Source organism: Dipodomys spectabilis, unplaced genomic scaffold (genome assembly GCF_019054845.1).
Source record: "Dipodomys spectabilis isolate Male_0828 unplaced genomic scaffold, ASM1905484v1 ptg000478l, whole genome shotgun sequence".
NCBI lineage: Eukaryota > Metazoa > Chordata > Mammalia > Rodentia > Heteromyidae > Dipodomys > Dipodomys spectabilis.
Window position 1 is genome coordinate 308,443 of NW_024871155.1, and position 21,414 is coordinate 329,856.

The window sequence follows — 21,414 nt, forward strand, 5'->3', positions numbered from 1 at the left end:
GCTGAAGAGCTGAGGGACAGCGCCCAGGCCCAGAGTTCAGGCCCCATGACCGGACACAAAAACAAACAAACAAAAATACTGAGATGTAGTTTTCCCCTTAATTTGTTAAAAATATTTCCATAGCTGTACTGGGGCTTGAACTCAGGGCCTGAGTGCTGTCCTTTACTTTTTTTGCTCAAGTCTGGTGTTCTGCTACTTGAGCCACACCTCTATTTCTGGCTTTTTGTGTGTTAACTGGAAATAAGATTCTGATGGATTTTCCACCCTCGACGGGCCTCATACCATGATCCTCTTGGTCTCAGCCCCCAGAGTAGCTAGGATTACAGGCATGATTCACCGGCACCCAGCTGAAGCCCCAGATTATTATTATTATTATTGTTTTTTCCAGTCCTGGGGCTTGAACTCAGAGCCCAGGCACTGTCCCTGAGCCTCTCTGTGCTCAAGGCTAGCACTCTACCACTTGAGCCACAGCACCACTTCAGCTTTTTTTTTTTTTTTTTTCTGTGTATATGGTACTGAGGAATCAAACCCAGGGCTTCATGCATGCTTAAGCAAGCACGCTACACTGAGCCACATTTCCAGCCCTGAAGTCCCAAAGGTAAGGTTTCTGAATCAGATTCCCAAATGGGAGCTTGCATGGTGGCATACACCTGTAATCCCAGCCCCTCAGCTCTAGGCATCAATGACCAGGCACTGGCCTTTCACCAATGTTGGGTGGTTGCCTGACCACAGAAACCAAAAATGCCCTGTGGCCCTTAACTCCATCTCCCCTTCCCTCAACTTTCCCAGTGCAGGCATTAAAGAGGCTGACTACCATGCCCAACACCACCCCATTTGTCTGAATTTAAATCCAGACAGTTAGGTGAAGAGGGGATCCAGCAGGCAGATCCGTAGGATACCCCCTTGCAACAGGAAGATCAGTAAGGTAACAGATAACATTTCAAGGGTGTCCCCACCCCCCACCCCCACCCCATCACACAGGCCTCCCAAGGAACATGTTAACTTGACACACCTCCTTCAGCACAAGGTTCCTATTTTATACCAGTTACTCAGCAGAGGATTTACACGTGCAGATATAGACGCTCTGAGAATACCCCTGTAACTCAGGACAAGAAGAAACCCATGGGCTGGGAATGGGGATTAGGGGTGGAGTGCTTGCCTAGCATGCATGGAGCCCTGGGTTTGGTTCCTCAGTACCACATAAATAGAAAAGGCCAGTAGCAGCACTGTGGCTCAAATGGTAGAGTCCTCAGGGACGGTGCCCAGGCCCTGAGTTCAAGCCCCAGGACTGGCAAAAAAATGTAAAAGAAGAAGAAGCCCACACCATTGCTGGCTCAGAAGCTAATGCCTGCAATCCCAGCAACTCAGAGATAGAGACAGGGTGGACTGCGATTCAAGGCTAGCTCAGACAGAAAGTGAGCCCTCCCTCCATCTCAACAAACAAGCCAGCATGGTGGTACTGTCTGCAACTCCAGTTACTGGAATTGCAAGAGGTAGGTAGATTATAGATCCCAGCTGACAGTAGGAGAGAAAAAAAAGAAAACATTAAAGATCTCCTTATCTAAAAAAATAACCCCCAAAAAAGGCTGAAAGTGTGGTATATATGATAGAGTACCTGTCTTCCAAGCATGAAGCCCTGAGTTCAAACCCTAGTATCATCAAAAAGAAAGAAATTTAATGGGAGACCTTACAGTAACGTAATAAAACAAAGGCCAACTACATAAAGATAAATAATGAAGTCTTCCTTCTTCAGCAGCTCTGAGTATGAAATCAAAACCATCCCAGTGAATGAAAAGAAAAAAATCCCTGTATACTAGTTTTCTTCTTTTTTGTCAGTCCTGGGGCTTGAACTCTGGGCCTGGGTGCTGTCCCTCAGCTCTTCAGCTCAAAGCTAGCGCTTTACCACTTGAGCCTCAGCACCATTTCCTGTGTTGTGAGTGGTTCATTGGAGATGAGGCTCACAGACTTTTGTGCCCGGGCTGGCTTTGAACCTCGATCCTCAGATCTCAGCTTCCTGAGTAGCTAGGATTACAGGTGAGAGCCACCAGCGCTTGGCACCAGTTTTCTTTTATTGTAAAGAAGACCACTGGGTGCTGGTGGCTCACACCTATAATCCTAGCTACTCAGGAGACTGAGGCCTGAGGATTGTGGTTCAAAGCCAGCCCTGGCAGAAAAATCTGTGAGACTCTTATCTCCAATAAAGCACCAGAAAACCCAGAAGTGGCACTGTGGTTCAAGTGGTACAGAGCTCACCTTGAGCTTTCGTGCTGAGGGACAGCAGCCAGGCCCAGAGTTCCAGCCCCGCAACCAACAAAAAAAGAAAAGAAAACCATCTCAAAACTTACTGATGCTGAGTGTGGTTATTACACACTTGGAATCCTAGCACTCAGAGGAGATTGGAGGAGGCAGATAAGGAGTTTGCTCTTAATCTGAGCTATCTAGCAAGACCCTATCAACAACAAAGCACCCCTGCATGGCAATTCACACCTGTAATCCCTGCTACTCAGGAGCAGAGATCAGAAGGATTGTGGTTCAGGCAAAAAGTTAATAATACCCTTTCTCAACCAACAAGCCAGGCATGGTGGTGCACACTTGTCATTCTAGCTATGTAGGAGGCTTAGGTAAGAGAACTGAAGACTGAAGCTTGCCTCAGGATAAAGTACCAGACCTTATTTGAAAAATTAAAAAAAGGGCTGGAGGAATGGTTCAAGTGGTACAGCATCTGCCTAGCAACCACAAGGCCATGAACTTAAACCCCATTACCGCCTCAAAAAAAAAAAAAAAGGAAAGCACATACAAACAACGATAAGCCAAACATTTTTCATCATTTAGTGGGTTTGCAGGGGAGCTATAGTGTCAGCTCAGTAGAAATTGGATATTCTAGAAGGGTCTGATTCATATCTGATGACTGACAGGTTAATTGGTCTAAAAAGATCATACTCGTAATGCCTGGCAATTAGCTAGATGTCAAATGGCATAATGACCAAGCTAAAAACAAAAAAAGCAGCTTCAAACATTGGCAGGGGGGCTGGGAAGGTGGCTCAGTGGTAGAGCGCTTGCCTTGCATGCCAGAGACCCTGGGTTCGATTCCTCAGCACCACATAAGCAAAAAGAAAAAAGCCAGAAGTGGCGCTGTGGCTGAAGTGGTAGAGCGCTAGCCTTGAGCTGAAGAGCTAAGGGACAGCGCCCAGGCCCAGAGTTCAGGCCCCATGACCGGACCCAAAAAAAAAAAACATTGGCAGGAAGCATGGCTCAAACAGTAGGTTAGGGCACCTACTTAGCAAATACAAGATCTTAAATTCAAGTGCCAGTATCAGCAAGAAAAAGGGAGCTTTTTTTTTTTTTTGGTCAGTTGTGGTGCCTGAACTCTGGGCCTGGGCGCTGTCCCTCAGCTCTCTTCAGCTCAATGCTACCACTCTACAACTTGAGTCACAGCACCACTTCTGACTTTTTCTGCTTATATGGTGCTGAGGAATCGAACCCAGGGCCTCATGTATACAAGGCAAGCATTCTACTACTGAGCCACCTTCCCAGCCCTGGAAGGGCGATTTTATACAGTAAGATGGCTTAGCATTATAGCTGTTAGCCACCAGCACCCTGCTTCAAAGTTACTTTTTTTTTTTAAACTTTGGTCGGCTGTGGGGCTTGAACTCTGGGCCTGGGCGCTGTCCCTGAGCTCTTCAGCTCAAGGCAAGAATCTACCACTTGAGCCACAGCGCCACTTCCAGTTTTCTGGAGATAAAGAATCTCAGGGAGGGCTGGGAAGGTGGCTCAGTGGTAGAGCGCTTGCCTTGCATGCCTGAGGCCCTGGGTTCAATTCCTCAGCACCACATAAACAAAAAGAAAAAAGCCGGAAGTGGCGCTGTGGCTCAGGTGGTAGAGCGCTAACCTTGAGCTGAAGAGCTGAGGGACAGCGCCCAGGCCCAGAGTTCAGACCCCACGACCGGACCCAAAAAATAAAATAAAATAAAAATTAAAAAATAAGCATCTCAGGGACTTTCCTGCCCGGGCTGGCTTTGAATCATGATCCTCAGATCAGCCTCCTGAGTGGCTAGGATACAGGCGTGAGCCACAGGCTCCCATCAAAGCTACTCTTCTCTAAAATAAATTCTCTATAGTAAACAGAGGTTTTGGTGGTGATTGGCATCGTTGTTTCCCCTAAGGTCCCACATGCTTGGCCCCTTGGTACTGCTCCAATCTCATCTTCCAGCCCTATCCCATATACTCTGTGTTAACCGTAGGGATCTCCTTTCCATTCCTGCCTTGGGGAATTTAAATTTGGTCTCCTCAACGGAGACACTTTCTACTATCAAGTCATTCCCAGCCTCTGTTTGAAAGCTCCTTCCTTATCACAGAGTTCTCTAACATCTAAAAATATCTGCTACCCCATGCCTCAGGTCAATCCCCTCAATCCCCACCCTCCTTTGTTCTTCATGGGCATCCCTTACACTCATTTGTTTTCCTGTACCCCAAACTAGTAAAGATCCTTGAGGGCACTGGGTGCTGTCCCTCAGCTTTTCCATTCAAGGCTGATGTGCTAACATTTGACCCACACTTCCATTTCCACCCTTTTGCTGGTTAAGGGAGAAATCCTTTGCGCTTGCTTGCTTCAGCGGCCTACAAACCTGTGATCCTCAGATCTCAGCCTCCAGAATGGCTAAGATTACCACCAGGAGTCCCCACACCCAGCCTGCCCCAGTGAGTGCTGGGATTGCAGGCAGGTACTGTCAGGCCTGACTACAGGATCATTTTCTATGACAAGGTGCAAGTATGGAGAGATCTGTTGGTCCTTGTAGGGTTGGGGGGCTTAGTTAGAGACAAGGGGAGCGTTAGGGCATGAGTCCAAGTGGGATTATAATCAGAATTATGTATCCTTAAATGAGTGGGGGAGGTTAACAGAGAAAGTAGGGGCTCTGGCAGATTAGAGGTTCCGATAAGGTTGAAAGAATATTTACGGCCGCGTGCCGGTGGCCCAGGAGGCTGAGACCTGAGGATCAAGGTTCAAAGCCAGCCCGGGCAGAAATGTTCCCGTGAGACTCTAATCTCCAACCTCAAAGATGGGGGAGTGGTGCTGTGGCTCCAGCGCTAGCTAGAGCGTTAGCTCTGAGCACAAAGAGGATCAGGGACGGCGCCCAGGCTGAGCTCAAGCCTCGCAACCGATCAAAGAAAAGAGAAGTCGGCAGCGAAGCCCAGAGGATCTGCAGGCTGTGCGTGGCCGTACGAACCGATTCACGACGAGCCCGAGGTTCAGGTGACCAGGCCCGGGGTTTGGTCAGAGGCGAGGCCCGCCGTGGAATGGCTTCTCCACCCGAGCTCCGACACGGCCGGCACGGGCGGCAGGTGCACAGCCGCCAGCGGCCCTCACGTCTGCCAGGGGGCGCTGGGGACCCGATGGTCGGGACACAGATCCCGGGGGGGCCTGGGGTGAGGAGGGCGCGGCCTCCGAGGGGACGATCCGGGCTCGGCCCTAGACGCGCAGGCGTCCCGGGAAAAGCCGCCACGCCGGAGAAAGGTCGGCCTCCCCCGGGGAGGATCGCCAGCCCCGTCGGCGACCGCAAGTCCCCAGGACGCGCGACCGCGCGCGCGCACCCCGCCGAGCGCCTCCCGACTCCCCGCGCAGGAGCCCCCCCCCCGCCCCCGGAAGTCCTTTCTGTTCCGCCTCCCTACTGGCTGAGCCTTCCGCCCGCCTCAAGCCACTTCCGCTCTCCACTGGGTGGGCGGGGCCGTTCCTGGGCGGAGCTTCCGTCTCGCCCCGCCCCCCGCTCCATTTTTAGCGTCTTCCGGTACCGGGCCACACCCCTTCCTGGAGCCCCGCCCCGGGCCGGCGGCCCCTCAGGCCCCGCGGCGCCGCTTCCGGTGAGGGCCCCGCCCCGGCTGTGGCTCCCGGCTGCCGAGGAGTCGGCGACGTCGCTGAGGCGCCGGGGCCTGGGCGGCCGCCTCCTCCCCGCTAGCTGACCGGGCCCGGGGCGCCCCGCGCAGGTAAGCCGCGCGGAAACACCCTCCGCGCCGCCGGCGGGCACCGAGACGCGGCAGGTGGCGGGGACCGGGGAGGGCGGAGAGGGCAGGTGTGTCCCGGAGGCGCCGGTACCGCTGAGGAAAAGTGAGGCTGGCGAGGGGCGGGGGGGGGGGGAGGGCCCGGGGCGCGGGGAGGGACGGGGGAGGGTGGGAAAGGTGAGGGCCGCCGGGGCCGAGGAGTGGGGTGAGGGGAGGAGGGGGTGGGGGGCGTGAGGGACCCCCCCCCAAACCGAGGACAGGGTGGGAATGGGCCCTGGAGTAGGGGAGGGGGGGCTGGAGGATGGGAAGGGGGTCCTAGGAGAGGGGACTGGGGGATACGAAAGGGTCCTGGATGTTGGGAAGGGGGTCCTGGAGCATGAAAAGGGGGACTAGAGGATGAGAAGGGGGTCCTGGAGGGTGGGAAGGGGAGACCTGGAGGGTGGGGAGATGTGGCGGGACCCGGGAACCGAGGCTGGGAGGGGCCCCGGGCCTGAAGAGCTACCAAACTGCAAGCAGTAGAAAGCCCGGGGTTTACAGGTCCAGGAACTTGAGGAGGAATGAGGGGTGAAGTGGTTCAGATTTCCGAGAATTGCTGCAAAGGTAGTCAGGTGGTATTCTTGGGAACCCCCCCCCCCCCCCTTCCTGCCTGCTGCAGTACTTAGGCACTGAGTTGTAGGCTTGGGTCGTCCCGGCTTCACTGAAGCGGCCCTGGCCCATCTCCCCTCCGCGGGGGACAGCATGCTGAGCCGATGGTGTCACTGGAAAAGAAGCAGTTGTTCAGTGTGATTGGCAGGAATTCGTTGAAAAATTATTGCGATTGTGATTGATCAGCTGTAATCATTATAATTGACCACTGAATTGTTGGTATTGTTCTAATTTTCTTAGCCCCGTATCGTTTTGTTTTTTTTTTTCTTCCCTTTAAATGACCACTTTCACCAACTAGGTTTAATGTCAGTATGATTCTTTTTAGGCCTTGTTAAGCTCATACTTTCTAAACTGCGGGAATTGAAATTTGAATATTTAGCAGAATACAAAGGCACAACCAGGGCTGCTAAGATAAACAGAAAATGAGAATATACTTCCTCTCTACTTTTTTCTTTTTTTGCCTAGTGCTAGAAATTGAACTTTTTTAACACTAGAAAAAATTAATAAATCCAAGCTGTTTTTGTTGCTAGAGTAATGATTACTTCCCCCCCATGAAATTGTGAAAGGTGCTAAACACACTCACACACATACACACACACACACACACACACACTTCCAACCCATTCCTAAAACATTGGAATGATACAGTTATCAAGTCCGAACCTGTGAAATGCAGCTTCTTCTTTCATGTGATGACAAAAATTGCATACCAGGTTGCTAGCCTGTTCACCCTAAAATTTGCTTTGCATGGTAATCTATTCACTTGTGGAAAACTTGCAGAGAAAACAACTAAAGTTGGGGGGTGAGGGGGAGTGGCTAGAGAGGTGGTAGGAGGTGGAGAGGGTGTGAAAGGGGTAGGTGTTTGGAGACTGATGGGTAAGAATGCAGATAAACCTGCCCCCAGATTATTTTTGACCTGAAAAGCCGTTTTTGTATTCCTGGAAGAATATAAAGAAGTGAATCCTCAAGAAATGGGATGTGGGGAGATGTACTTAGTCATTTCTGTTTAAAAAGAAAAGAAGCATTAACTTGTTTAGACAGTGTTGATACCTGTTTCAAATTAATTAACTTTAAAATCTCTAGAGGAATTCCCCCCCTCTACCCCCATTTGTTTTTGAGCAAGGATTGCAATTTGAAACTCTGGCCTCCTTAAGTGTTTCTTTCATGTTGTTGAAATTGGATGCTTTTTTTTTTTTTGAGGCTATAATGTCCAGTTAGCCTGGTTCAGTCCACTCAGCAAACAGGCTGGCAATTTGATCTGGGAAATTTACAGAGTTTAAACCCAGGAGTCATTCACTCCATTTTGCTTTTCCTGTAAGAAGTCATTCTGGCCTCCGGTGGCTGTAGGTCTAGCTTGGGTGGTAAAATCTTTCTAATGGTCCTGGGAATAGAAACATTTTCCAGGCAGGCCCTTTTTTTCCTTTGTTAATGTGGTTTTCATAGGTACAATTCCTGTTGCAACACATAGTGCAGTCCCAGTTAACTTTTCAGTAACAAGCTTATGAATATTTGATAATGTAAAGGGAGAAAAAGAGATCGGCACATATGTCAGCAGAGTATCTAGATTTGCTTCTTCAAAAGGCATCCATAGTCTAGGCATCCATAGTCTACCGCTACTGAGGTTCTCCCTATTTTCCCCTCTTCAATCCTGTGCCTCTTCTTTGCATCTTTCCTTACTCACTTCCAACCCCTGCCAGCTCAGGATTAGAAGAGGTGTTCAGAATCCATAATCTTTACTGGAGAAAAGAAAGCTTTTTGTAACTGTTTTACCTAGTTGTGTATTTTCTTTTTAATTCCTCCTTCCTCCTTTGTAGTTGACTGATTGCTTCAATTAAGACCCAGTGTGCCTGCTAAGCTGTGCCCAGGTTCAGAGCCATGCCAGTCTGTGGGTGAAGCTTAAGGTAGTAATGGAGCCACTGCATCAGCAGCAGAAGCCACAGAAGCTGCCACACTCGGCTCCTTTGCAGATGGATGCCAGAGAGAAGCAGGGAACACAGATGAGAGAGGCCCCATTCCTGTATGCCCAAAAGCTAGCCACACAGCCACCTGTCCTTTCTGCCATGCCTGGAAGACCTCCTGGCAGTCCTGCCCTGGGTCCTTTAGCCAGAGTTCCACCAGTCACACCAGTGGCCCGAGGTTTTGAACAGAGCAGTGTGAACTCAGAGCCTGAGGAAGAAGAAGGTGGCTTGGAGGATGAGGATGGGGATGATGATGTGGCAGAGACGGCTGAAAAAGAGGCCCAGGCTGCTGCCAAGTATTTCCACGTGCAGAAAGCAACTCGCCAAGATCCCCGAGCACCCCCTGTGCTCAGTCTGCTTCCAGCGCCAGGGCTCCCAACACCGGTACCCCCAAGCTAAAGAAGACCCTACCAAAGATGCGTCCACGGCACCACCTTCCATCTCCACAGGTGGGCAGCCACGCTGGAGCCTGGATGAGCAGCTTAAGCAGGTCAGTCTGTGCGCTGTGGGAGGCTATCCTTTCTGAAGCATGTGCTATTCTGAGTCTTCTCACCCGACTTCACTCATCCACAGCCAAGATTTTCCTCAATATTTGTTTGCTTGGGCTAGAGGTGTGTATAGCTCAGTGGTGGTGATGCTCACTAGTAAGCATAGTATGCACAAGGCCTGGGTTCAGTCCTCAGCACCAAAAAGAATTTTTATCATTACAATCTTTTTTTTTTTTTTTGTGCCTGTACTAAGGAGTGAACTCAGGGCCTGGGCACTGTCCCTGAGCTTCTTTTGCTCAAGTCTAGTGCTCTGCCACTAGACTTTGTTTCTGGCTTTTTGCTGGTTCATTGGAGATAAGAGTCTCACACACTTTCCTGCCTGGGCTGGCTTCAAATCACAATCCTCAGATCTCAGCCTCCTTAGTAGCTAGGATTACAGGCATGAACCACAAGCTCTCAGCTCAAGATCATACTTTTAATGACAATTTGTTGTTTTGTAGCTGAGCATAACTGATCAGAAATACTCTTGTATTTCCTAAGAAAGTCTTGTAGACATGGGTCCATTTCACACTTACAGATACTGCTTAGAAAGAGGGAAGGACAGACCTAAAGATTCCCTTTTAAAAGCCAAGGAAAGCTGAGTGACTTTAAATATGGCATAGCGTTAGCATCAGCATTGGAGTTTTCTTTTGTCGTTTTGTGGTGCTAAGGGTCCAACCTCTCATGTATTCTAGAAGGGAATGCTATGGGGGAGATACTGGGGCTTGAACTCAGGGCTTTCTTTGCTCAAGGTTAGCTCTCTATCACTTGAGCCACAGCTCTACTTCTGGCTTTTTGCTGGTTAATTGGAGATAAGAGTCTCAAGAAATTTCCTGCCTGGGCTGGCTTCAAGCCATCATCCTCAGATCTCAGCCTCCTGAATAGATAGAATTACAGGTGTGAGCTACCAGTGCCCAGCTACTAGAGAGCTTTAACTACAAAGGCAGACTGTAGCCAGTCATGGTAGTACACACAGTGGTACTCGGGAGGTAGAATCTAAAGGATTATTGAGTTGGAAGTCAGTCTGAACTACATAGTGAGATCCTGTCTCAGAACAAAAAGACAGGCTGGGATGTAGTTCAGTGGCAAAGTACTTGCCTAGCAAGTGCAGCATCTTAGATCTAGTCCCAGTACCAAAAAAGACAACAACAACAACAAAAGTTTAAAAGGAAAAAAAAGAGGGGGCTGGGAAGGTGGCTCAGTGGTAGAGCGCTTGCCTTGCATGCCTGAGGCCCTGGGTTCAATTCCTCAGCACCACATAAGCAGAAAAAGCCAGAAGTGGTGCTGTGGCTCAAGTGGTAGAGCACTAGCCTTGAGCTGAAGAGCTCAGAAATAGCACCCAGGCCCAGAGTTCAGGCCCACGATCGACAAAAGAATAAAAAAGAGCCGGACGCCAGTGTCTCACGCCTGTAATCCTAGCTACTCAGGAGGCTGAGATCTGAGGATCGAGGTTCAAAGCCAGCCTGGGCAGGAAAGTCCATGAGACTCTTATCTCCAATAAACCACTAGAAAACCGGAGCCACCGGCGGTGTGGCTCAAGCGGTAGAGTGCTGGCCTTGAGCTGAAGAGCTGAGGGACAGTGGCCAAGCCCAGAGTTCAAGCCCCATGACCAACAACAACAACAAAAAAGAATAAAAAAGAAAGCAGACTGCAGAGCTGAAGAGTCCTAATGAATTATTTGGAGGAAGGAAGCCTAGGAAGCTGTTCTCAGCCAAGCCTTTGGCTCTTTTCTTTTCTCTCTCTTTCTCCCTTCCTTCCTTCCTTCCTTCCTTCCTTCTTTCTTCCTTTCTTCCTTTCTTCCTTTCTTCCTTTCTTTCTTTCTTTCTTTCTTTCTTTCTTTCTTTCTTTCTTTCTTTCTTTCTTTCTTTCTTTCTTTTCTCTCTTTCTTTGTCATGGGGCTTGAACGCAGGGTCTCAGTGCTGTCCCTGAGCTTTTTCACTCACCACTAGCATGTTACCACTTTGAGCCACAGTACCACTTCTGGTTTTCTGGTGGTTCATTGGAGATAAGAGTCTTACGGTCTTTCCTGCCCTGGCTGGCTTTGAACTACAATCTTCAGATCTGTCTCCTGAATAGCTAGGATTACAGATGTGAGCCACCAGTGCCAGGCTTGACTTCTCTTTTTTTAGTGACCTACAGTACAGTTTTTCCTTAGTGTGAGGACAGTAAGTTGACTTGTTATGGGTCAGTTGGTATTTCCAGCAGGGAATCCAAGGCAAGCCGTTCATGTGTGGGTACTCTGAATAACACACTCCCTGTGTGTGGTCCAATGATACGTAGAAACAAACCATTTGTGAAGAGCTATAGCCTTCACAGGCGACTGAGAAGCCATGAGATCTGAAGGTCGTGGTTTGAAGCTTGCTAGGGCGGGAGAGACCATCAGACTATTATATCCAGTTAACTACCGAAAAAACCTGAAGTAGAGCTGTGGCTCAAGTGGTAGAGCACTAGCCTTGAGCAGAAAAAGCTCAGTGACAGAGCCTAGGACCGGAGTTCAAGTTCCAGGTCCAACACCTTTTAGAACCTGAAAAGTGGAACATGTCTGCTGTTGGCTTAGTTTTCAACAGCAGAGTTTGTTGTAGGTGCTTCAGTGAGTGAACAATAGGGTTCAAACCCCACCCCTATGTGTCTTTCCTTTATGATCTTTTGGTAGCATTATGAATTGCCCTGAGCCCCTGCCTTCACTGCAGAACAAAATTTATGAAAGTTCCTCCCAGGACACGAGGGTTAAGAGCTAGTCTTGGGGCAGGAGCTGCCTGTGCCCACAGTATCATCCTTTGCTGCCTCTTCCTCTGAAGCAGGGCAAGTACTGAGATGGATGCTCAGAGGGTTCCCTGCCCTCGGTCACCAAGGGAGACTGTGGTGGAGGGAGGCCTGGAATAAGAATCTAGCTTCCAGGACCACAGCTCCTTGGCTGTCAGCCTGAACCCCACCTCCTGGCTGATTTCTTTGGTTTAGCAAAACATCTGTGAGCTGCTGGCAGCCCCCACCACGGCTGTGCAGCTGGCACAGTGCCACGTTGGTGGCTGAGTCAGCTCATAGCGGGATCCCGCCCTGCCGCCACTGGGAAAGTTCAGGCCTGAGGCAGCTGGGCTGCCCCCGCCTTGGCAGCTAGCCAGCCTCTGTGTGTGCATGTGCACACATGCGGTTGTTCCTAGAAAGTACAGCAGCACGCCCCAGAGCCCGTCTGTCTTCCGGAAGTGCAGCAGGTGTTGAGGTCAAGCCTTTAGAGATTTGAAAAAAAGACTTTGCAGAACTGGCGTGTGCGCTGTGGCAGGGCGCCCAGCCCCGACTGGCCTCCCTGCACTCTGTCCTCCGTGCTGTTGCTGGGCACTGTCTGTTGGCACCTGAAACCCTTTGAGTTCATTTAAGTTTTTGAGGTGTACTTGCTAATTATAGACTGCCTGGCAGAGCACCTGCCAGAATGTGTTCATAAATGTTAGAGTAACTGAGGCCTAATTCCTCACCCTGAATGTACCTTCCCCCCTCAATTTGGTGATCAAGAACCAGGCCAGGGAGGCAGTGCAAGACTTAAATCCTTCTCTGGGCATCCCCTGTTTCCTTGTGGATTTAAATTTTCAAAATAAATTTGATCTCTGTTTTTTCTCTTGCTTTGAAGGAGTAAATAATGTGGGGATTAAAGCTGTTTCATGTTTTTGTTTTATGTGTTGGTCCTGGGGCTTGAACTCAGGGCCTGAGGGCTGTCCCTGAGTGTTTTCACTCAAGGCTAGTATTCTACCACTTGAGCCACAGCTCCATTTCTACCTTTCTGGTGGTTAGTTGGAGATAAGAATTTCACAGACTTTCCTGACTGGGCTGGATTTGAACCCCAATTCTCAGATCTCAGCCTTTTGAGTAACTAGGATTTCAGGAATGATCCAGCTGGTGCCTAATAAAATGGTTTTTAGTTATGCTAAAACGAATCTTCCAGGAGAGCCTAGAAACCATCTAAACCATGAGATTTACTATTCAGTCCTTTGTTTCTTTATGGAACTGCCAGTGGGGGGTAGAAAGAATAGCCCTTGCTTCAAAGACTTCTACAGTTGACACAGACCCTACATACTTGGCTGGAGTCCTCTTTGTGCCAGGATTGTACTCAGTAGACTGGCTTCTCTCCCTCAAGGAGTGCAGGGCCCTGCAGAGGTACTATGGGAATCTCAAGGTGGGCTGGAGTTGGGAGTGCAATAACTAGGTTTGCTGATGCCCAGGCCCCAGTCTGCACTATGGTGCAGCTGTTTTAAAACATGGTTTATACCTGTAAGATCGGCCTATAGACATTATTATTGTTGTTGTTGTTGTTATTATTTCCTGCAATATAGTATAGCTTGGCAAGCCAACAAGAAAGTTGTTTTCAAGATTTGGTGTGGGGGCAGGGAGTAGGCGAACATCCACAAACTAAAAAGCAAAAGTGGGACTGCCTAAGGGCACCACAGATTAGACTTACGCGTCTGAAATCCCTTTCTTAGAACAAGTAATGTTGAAATTGTCTCATGGGTTTTCTCTGGAGAACTTCTTAGAAAATACTTGCTTCTCAAAGTGGAGACAATTGGAGTGTCATGTCACCTGCCTCTCTGGGGAAGGGAGTTAGTCCAGCACTGTAAAACCAATCCATGTGCAGGGGCACAGTAAACCATGATGAAGCTTAACAAAAGACCTGATGTCCTTTCTCTCAAAGGATATCACACAGCCAGCTTGGGCGGAGGGTTGCTGGCCTTTTAGGGTGGTCTTGGATAGAGGGTTGTTAAGCAATACAGGCTTTGTCTGTCTGGAGCCCATTAATGGAGCTAAGTCCCCCTGCATAGAAGAGGAAGATGAGTGATGGTGGATCGGCCCTTGGGGCCAGAGCGTGTGTGACTGGTCTTCTGCATACTTTACTGATCACTTTGGTTACTGTGTGTGGCTTTGCATAGCCAGCTCCCTGAAAAGCACTAGAGACATTGCTCAATAAATGTTGCTCCCCCCCCTCCCTCCCCCTCTTTTTCAACCCCTTTTCCCAGCAAGCTCTACGATTGCCTTCCAGCATGGAGGAGTCTTATTTCAGAAAACTTGTAATTAAAGAATTCCTAACATTTCCTAAAGCTAGCCAGCCACACGTGTTAATGAAGACAGGGTACTACCGATTGAGAACAGCTGGAAGCTGTTAGGCGCGCCCTCAGCTTCTGCCCACTGTGTGGCCTCTTTCTAAATTTGGGGTTCGGCACCTCTGCAGGATGAGAGCAGAGACTGCCTAGGCAGACAGGAAGAATCATCTATAGTTAGATGTGCACTAAGAGTCAAGGAACAAGATTTAACAAGAGGAAGTGCTTGTGTCTCCCCCCCCCCCCCCAAATGATTGTAATTAGTGAAGTTCCTATTAGCTGCATACAGAATAAAAATCATTCTCATCTTACTATGCAAAAATAATTGGGCAATTAACTGGGCAATTATCTAACTAAGAGGCTTGAACTCAGGGCCTCATGCTCTCACTTGGCCTTTTCCATCAAGGCTGGTGCTCTACCACTTAAGCGACACCTTGCACTTCTGCCTTTTTTTCTGGTTAATTAAAGATACGAGTCCCACAGATTTGTCTGCTTTGGTTTGTTTGGAACCTATATCTCAGCCTCCTGAGTAGCTGGGATTATAGGTGCTAGCCACCATCACCCTGTCCCCCCACTTTCTTTTTATGTCTGTCTTCCTGCAATCACAGGGGAGCCTGCCTTGATAAGTGGTTCTCAGTTGGAGGCCACCCTCCTCTCCTCTCCTTAGGGGTACGGTTGCCAATCAGGAGGCATTTTGAGTTGTGCCTGGGGCAGATGTTTTCTCCCAGCCCTTCGTGCTTCCCAGTGTCCTCCAGCATTCAGCGACCGTCTCCTCCCCCAACAAGGAATCCTCCAAAGTACCAACGTTGAGAAACCCCACTCTAGATGGTGTTTGGAGAGAGAACATATGCTGTGCTTTGTGTAGATGTGCACGTGTTCTAGGCTAGACACTGCCCAAACCTGTCCTCTGCAACCCTGAATTCTCTTCACTTGCTTTGTGTTTTTGCTTTGTTTTACTTTGTTGTATTGAGACAAGGTTCTCTCTATAAAGCGGGTCTCAAACTTGAGATTCTTCTGCCTTAGCTTTCTAAGTGCTGGAATTTCAGGCATGCACACCCAGGCCTGGCTTTCTGTTCTGTTTTCAGTGTCCATGTGGAGTTTGTAAGCCTCCATTTGTAATGATCTCAGTGGACACTCACCTAGGAGATGACTGGCACCTAGAACTTTGAGGTCTCTTAAATGGTCCATTATACAGATAGCTATGTGTGACCCAAGGTGGCCGTCCTTCTGGACACTTAACTCCAAAAGATGAAAAGACAGATACTTGGCAGCCTTGTTACTTAGTAACAGACTTAATCTGAACCAGCCTTGGATTGGGAGCTACCAGTGGGATTAGGTCCCAGCTCTACTACTGTTTTTCTGTAGTATTTTGCTGTGTCCTAACCGCCTCTCAACCCACACATATAGTAGTTCCAGAGCATGCAAATTCTCTTCCCCAACCTGAGGATAATGCAAAAGTGGAGGAAATATAGGAGGGTGGAAGGGGGAGATCATTGTAAAATGTGTACACTGTACAAATACTGTTTTTGAGGTGGGATCCTGGGGCTTGAACTCAGGGCCTGGGTGCTGTCCTTGAGCTTCTATGCTCAAGGCTCCACAGTGGCTCTTTGGTGGTTAATTGGAGATGAAAAGTCTCACAAACTTTTCTGCTGAGATTCTTAGATTTCAGCCTCCTGAGTAAGCTAGGATTACAGGTGTGAGCCACTGCCACCAAGTTCCCTAAACACTTCCTTTTTGTGTATGCTGATTCTGGGGCCTGGACTTGGGGCTGCATCGCTGTTCTTAAGCTTTTTTTTTTTTTCCTTAGGGCTGGTGCTTTACCACTTGGACTACAGCCACACTTTTGGCTTTTTTGGTGTAGTTGGAGATACAAGTCACACGGACTTTTGTGCCTGGGCTGGCTTCATTCCTCGATCCTCAGGTCTCAGCCTCCTGAGTAGCTAGGATGATAGGCATGAACCACCAGCATCCAGCTGCTACTTTTTTAAAACTCTGATTTTCCAATCTTCACTACTTTGTAGGAAGATGCTCCATAAATGCTAGACATGACCACAGAGCAGCTTCTCTTCAGTTTTCTAGAGCTGTACTCCAGAGTCCTCAGAAACTTTTCAGGATTTGTGGGAACAGAATCATGGCAATTTGGTAGCTTTCTATGTTAGCATAGAGTTATAAGCATGTTTTCTGTTCAGGTAGAAGTGAGCTTTATCAGTAGTCAGTCCTTATAGATGAGTGATCACTGACCTAGCTTGGTTTTATCTCTTTCACCAGACTAATCCCTCCACGAGATCCCACCCCCTCCTAGACCTTCAGGAACTTGCCCCACTCGTGAGCCTTTTCCTGATTCTTTGGTCTTACATTCTTCTAAAGCCCTCTCTATATTCACTCATCTTCCAGCTCACACACACACACAAAACAAACAAACACCTTTAGTCTTAAAATCTACCTTATTTGGTTGTTAAGAAGAAGAAGAGCTGTAGCTGGGCGCTGGTGGCTCACGCCTGTAATCCTAGCTGCTCCGGAGGCTGAGCTTTGAGGATTATGGTTCAAAGCCAGCCTGGGCAGGAAAGTCCCTGAGACTCTCATCTCCAATTAACCACCAGAAAACTGGAAGTAGTGCTGTGGCTCAAGTGGTAGAGCACTTGCCTTGATCTGAGTCCAGGCCCAGAGTTCAAGCCCCATGACCGACCAAAAAAACAAACTACAACAACAACAAAACAGAAGAGGAGCTGGGTACTAGTGGATCACTCTTGTAATCCCAGCAATTTGGGAGCCTGAGATGAATATCTTGATTTGAAGCCAGCCAGGCAGTAAAGTCCATGAGACTCATATCTCCAATTTACCACCAAAAAGCCAGAAATGGAGATGTAGCTTAAGTGGTAGAACCCAGCCTTGGGCACAAAAGTTCAGGGACACATCCAGGCCCTAAGTTCAAACCCCAGGATAGGCACAAAAGCCAAAAAAGAAGAAAAAGAGAAGTCATTTTAAAGAATTTTTCCTGGGTTATGCATTCCTTCCAGCTTTTCTTGTATTTCTAGCTGCTCCCCTCCCCCTAACAAGTGTCTTAGAATTGCTTATACTCATTACGTCCATTCTGTCACCTCCTGGGCTATCCTCCACATGCTCCATTCTGAACCCTGATCCTTTATGTTCTTGGTTTCCTCCTCCCCCGCTCCCCTCCCCCTGCTTTCCCCTCTCCCTCTCCCTTTCCCTCTCTTGGCTAGAGGAGTCTCATAGACTTCCTGCCCAGACTAGCTTTAAGCCTTGATCCTCAGATCTCAGGCTCCTGAGTAGCTAGGATGACAGGCATGAGCCACTGATGCTTGGCTTGGTAGGTTGTCTAATGACCACCGTGTTGTTGAGCCCAGGCTGGCCTGACCATTCCCTGTTTGAAACTTGCTCTTCTTACTTTTTATTTACCTTAATCTCTGTAACACTCTCTGCCAGCAGCCCCAAACACTTCTACTTTAGGTGCAGTCCTGAGCCTAGCACTACTGTCAAAGCTTTCTTTGCATAATCTCTACCTTCATATTTCATTTTATGATTTATTTTATTGCCAGTCCTGTGGCTTGAACTCAGGGCCCAGGCACTGTCCCTGAGCTGCTTTTTGCTCAAGGCTAGCACTCTACCACTTGAGCTGCACTTCTGGCTTTTCCTGTTTATGTGGTATTGAGGAATCGAACCCAGGGCCTCATGCATGCAAGGCAAGCACTCTACCACTGAGCCACCTTCCCAACCCCCTTGTATTTTAAATAAATAGTGTCTATAGGCCAGGGACTCATAGATACTATTTGAGCACATTTTTCTAGTGTGACCTCAGGGCTTTAATCCTCAACCACCTGCTGAGCATTTCCATTTAGACATCCCTCGTGACAAGTTTAATACATGCAAAACTGAACTTTTGATTTCTATCCAAGTCACATTTCCTCGTTCACTTTCCTTCTCAACTAATGGCATTTTCCTTCCCTTTAGAATCTTGGGGTTGGCTCATTACTACCTGTGTCCTTCCTCTGTTCTTCTCTCTCTTCTGCTGTACCATGTCTAGCCCTCACTAGGTCTTATCAATCCTTTCCTTTTTAGCCTCTCCTCTTGGCCATTACCCCCATTACCCCAGCAGCTTTCCAGCTCTAACAGGTTTCTGTGCTCCTCCCCTTGTAATCCATTTCTGCACAGCAGCTAGAATGATCTAAACACAAATCAGATGATGTCACTCCTGTAATGCCCTCTAAGTGTGATGCCAGTTACTGTAATTATAAAATACAAATCTGGGTGATCTGACACCCTGCCTGTTTCTCAAGCCTTACCCCTCTTCTAGGACCTGGACTCAGGGCTGCCCAGTCACTTGGTTTATTTGCTCATAGTTGGCACTCTACCACTTGAGCCATGCCTCCGGACTGCCTTTCTGATGGTTAATTGGGGATGAATTCTCCCAGATTTTTCTGCCCTGATTGGCTTCTAGCCATGATCCCTTAGATCTTACCCAAGTAGCTTGGGTTACAGGCCTGAGCCACTGCTGCATAGCTTAGCCTTACCTCTGACAGTTTCCTGGCCTTTGTATATTCTGGTCACTCAGTGCCCAACCATTATGTTTCCTGGTATCTGGAATACCGGCAAATGCCCATTCATGGATTCAGAAGTCTCATAACTTTTTATGCCTGGTTACCTTTGAACTCGAGCCACCATTCCTGGCTTGATCAGGCTGTGACCTTCAGTTCCTGTCTTACCTTAACCATCACTGCCTCAGAAACCTTGTCCTCATCCTCAGTGTGGATGAAGCTCTTGATTCTTTTTTTTTTTTGAGGGACACCTGTCCCTCAGCTCTTCAGCTCAAGGCTAGCGCTCTACCACTTGAACCACAGCACCACTTCTGGCTTATTTCTTTTTGCTTATGTGGTGCTGAGGAATTGAACCCAGGGCCTCAGGCATGCAAGGCAAGCGCTCTACCACTGAGCCACCTTCCCAGCCCCAGCTCTTGATTCTTTTTTGTGTGTGTGTGCTAATCATGGGACTTGAACTCAGGGCTTGGGCACTGTCCCTGAACTTCATGTGCTCAAGGCTAATGCTCTACCACTTGAGCCACTGCTCCACTTCTGGATTTTTGGTAGTTAATTGGAGATGAATCTCATAGACTTTTCCTGCCTGGGTTGGCTTTAAACCCCAATCCTTAGACCTCAGCCTCCTGAGTAGCTAGGATGACACTTGTGAGCCACCAGCCAAGTTCTGATTTCTTATGTGCTACCAGGCATTGTAACTTTTACAGTGTGAAAACTGGGATCCCATTCTTTCTTGTCCTGTTCTCCAGCCAACAGTACAGTGTTGTATGGGAGGCACTCCGTATTCTGTTTTCCCCATTTTCTCATGTACTCTGCCCCCTCTTTTTATGTGATAGCTCCATTTCTTTTATTATTATTGTTCCTTACCTGGATGGTGGCAGTGTAAGGCTAAAAGCCCAATTCCCAGATCCTGGCAGGAAAGACAGAAAATTCACTCTGGCCCTTCCCCCTAGTTTTAACTGATTCCAGGAGGTGATGAGGCATCCACAAGGGGGGAATGGGCAGGATTACGGAGAATCCTAAAGGGAGAGGAGAGCCCCAGGAAGTAAAACAGAGACTGTTAGGAGCCACACAGTTGGAACTACAAAAAAAAAACGTTCTGATAAGATCAGGATTACGGCTTTTAATCACTTAGGCCTCGGATGGACACACTGGAGTTATAATGATCAGATGCACACCTTCCGCTGTGGGGCCACTTTAGCAAGAACCAAAAAGAGTCTTCCTACCTCCCACCAGCCACAGAGATCAATTCAAACTCGCTGGCTTGGAAAAAGAGCTAAGGACACTTTTGTGAAGAAGCAGTAGAAAGGGGCCAGGCCAGGGAGGGGGAGAGGAAAGACCTTCCCACCTGGGTATAGGAAGACTTAGTGCAATCAAGAAGATGAGCCATAAAAGGGGTGTTCCTACTGAAGGAGGTAAAGAGACTAAAATGCAGTGTGGTGGTGAGGACACACAGGACACCATGGGATGAAATAGCAAGCTGGATCCAGTCAGAGCCAAGGAGGAAAGGCCCCAGGAGGAACCAGGATCTGGGCCTTGAACTCAGGGCCTGGGTGCTTTCCTGAGCTTGTCCTCAAGGGAAAGCACTGTACCACTCTACCACTTGAGCCACAGCACCACTTCTGGCTTTTAAGGATAGTTTTTAGTGAAGAAAAGAGTCTCACAGACTTTTATGCCTGGGTTGGCATGTAACTGTAATCTTTAGAACTCCACTTTCTGGGTAGCTAGGATTATAGTTATGAGCTATCAGTACCTGACTAATTTTATTTTTTATTTTTATTTTTTTATTTTCTCGGTCATGAGGCTTAAACTCAGGGCTCTGTCCTTGAGCTCTTTTGCTGAAGACTAACACTTACCACTATGAACCACAGTTCTATTTTCAATTTTCTGGTGGCTCATTGAAGATAAGAGTCTCACACACTTTCCTGCCCAGGCTGGCTCTGAACCACAATCCTTAGATCTCAGCCTCCTGAGTAACTAGGATTCCAGGCATGGCATGAGCCACTGGTAACCATGAGCCACTGGTATCCATATATATATATATATATATATATATTTTTTTTTTTTTTTTTTTTTTTAAGTAGTTTAAGGATTCTGGGAATTGGGCCTTTAGCAATACACGACCACCATCCAGATCCACTGTTGAGCAGTCAAATAATTGTTACATATGAAAATAGGAGGAGAGTGGTGGATCTGGCCAAAGATAAGGTAGATTATGTATTGTGTGGTTTTGGTTTTTGTTGGTTGTAGGGCCTGAACTCTGGGCCTGGGCGCTGTCCCTACCACTTGAGCCACAGCACCACTTCCGGCTTTTTCTGTTTATGTGGTGCTGAGGAATTAAACCTAGGGCCTCATGCATGTGAGGCAAGCTCTCTTACCACTGAGCTACCTTCCTAGCCCAGTGTTTTTTTTTTTAAGACAAGAAGCCCTGAGAGGGCTGGGAAGGTGGCTCAGTGGTAGAGCGCTTGCCTTTAATGCCTGAGGCCCTGGGTTCGATTCCTCAGCACCACATAAGCAAAAAGAAAAAAAGCCAGAAGTGGCGCTGTAGCTCAGGTGGTAGAGCGCTAGCCTTGAGCTGAAGAGCTGAGGGATAGTGCCCAGGCCCAGAGTTCAGGCTCCATGACCGGACCCAAAAAAAAAAAAAAAAAGAAGTACTGAGAAC

The 21,414-nt window shown here is 48.3% G+C and overlaps 1 protein-coding gene across 1 annotated transcript in view; it reads left to right on the forward strand.

Annotated features, from left to right (window-relative positions):
* Positions 1-5,871: 5,871 nt before the first annotated feature.
* The window catches only part of Arid3b (AT-rich interaction domain 3B), a 44,495-nt gene continuing 28,952 nt past the window's right edge, over positions 5,872-21,414 (forward strand). Inside the window, 3 exon segments of the mRNA XM_042668894.1 lie at positions 5,872-5,979; positions 8,454-8,972; positions 8,974-9,087. Coding sequence (XP_042524828.1) covers positions 8,547-8,972; positions 8,974-9,087 — 540 coding nt within the window. The 5' untranslated portion in view covers positions 5,872-5,979; positions 8,454-8,546.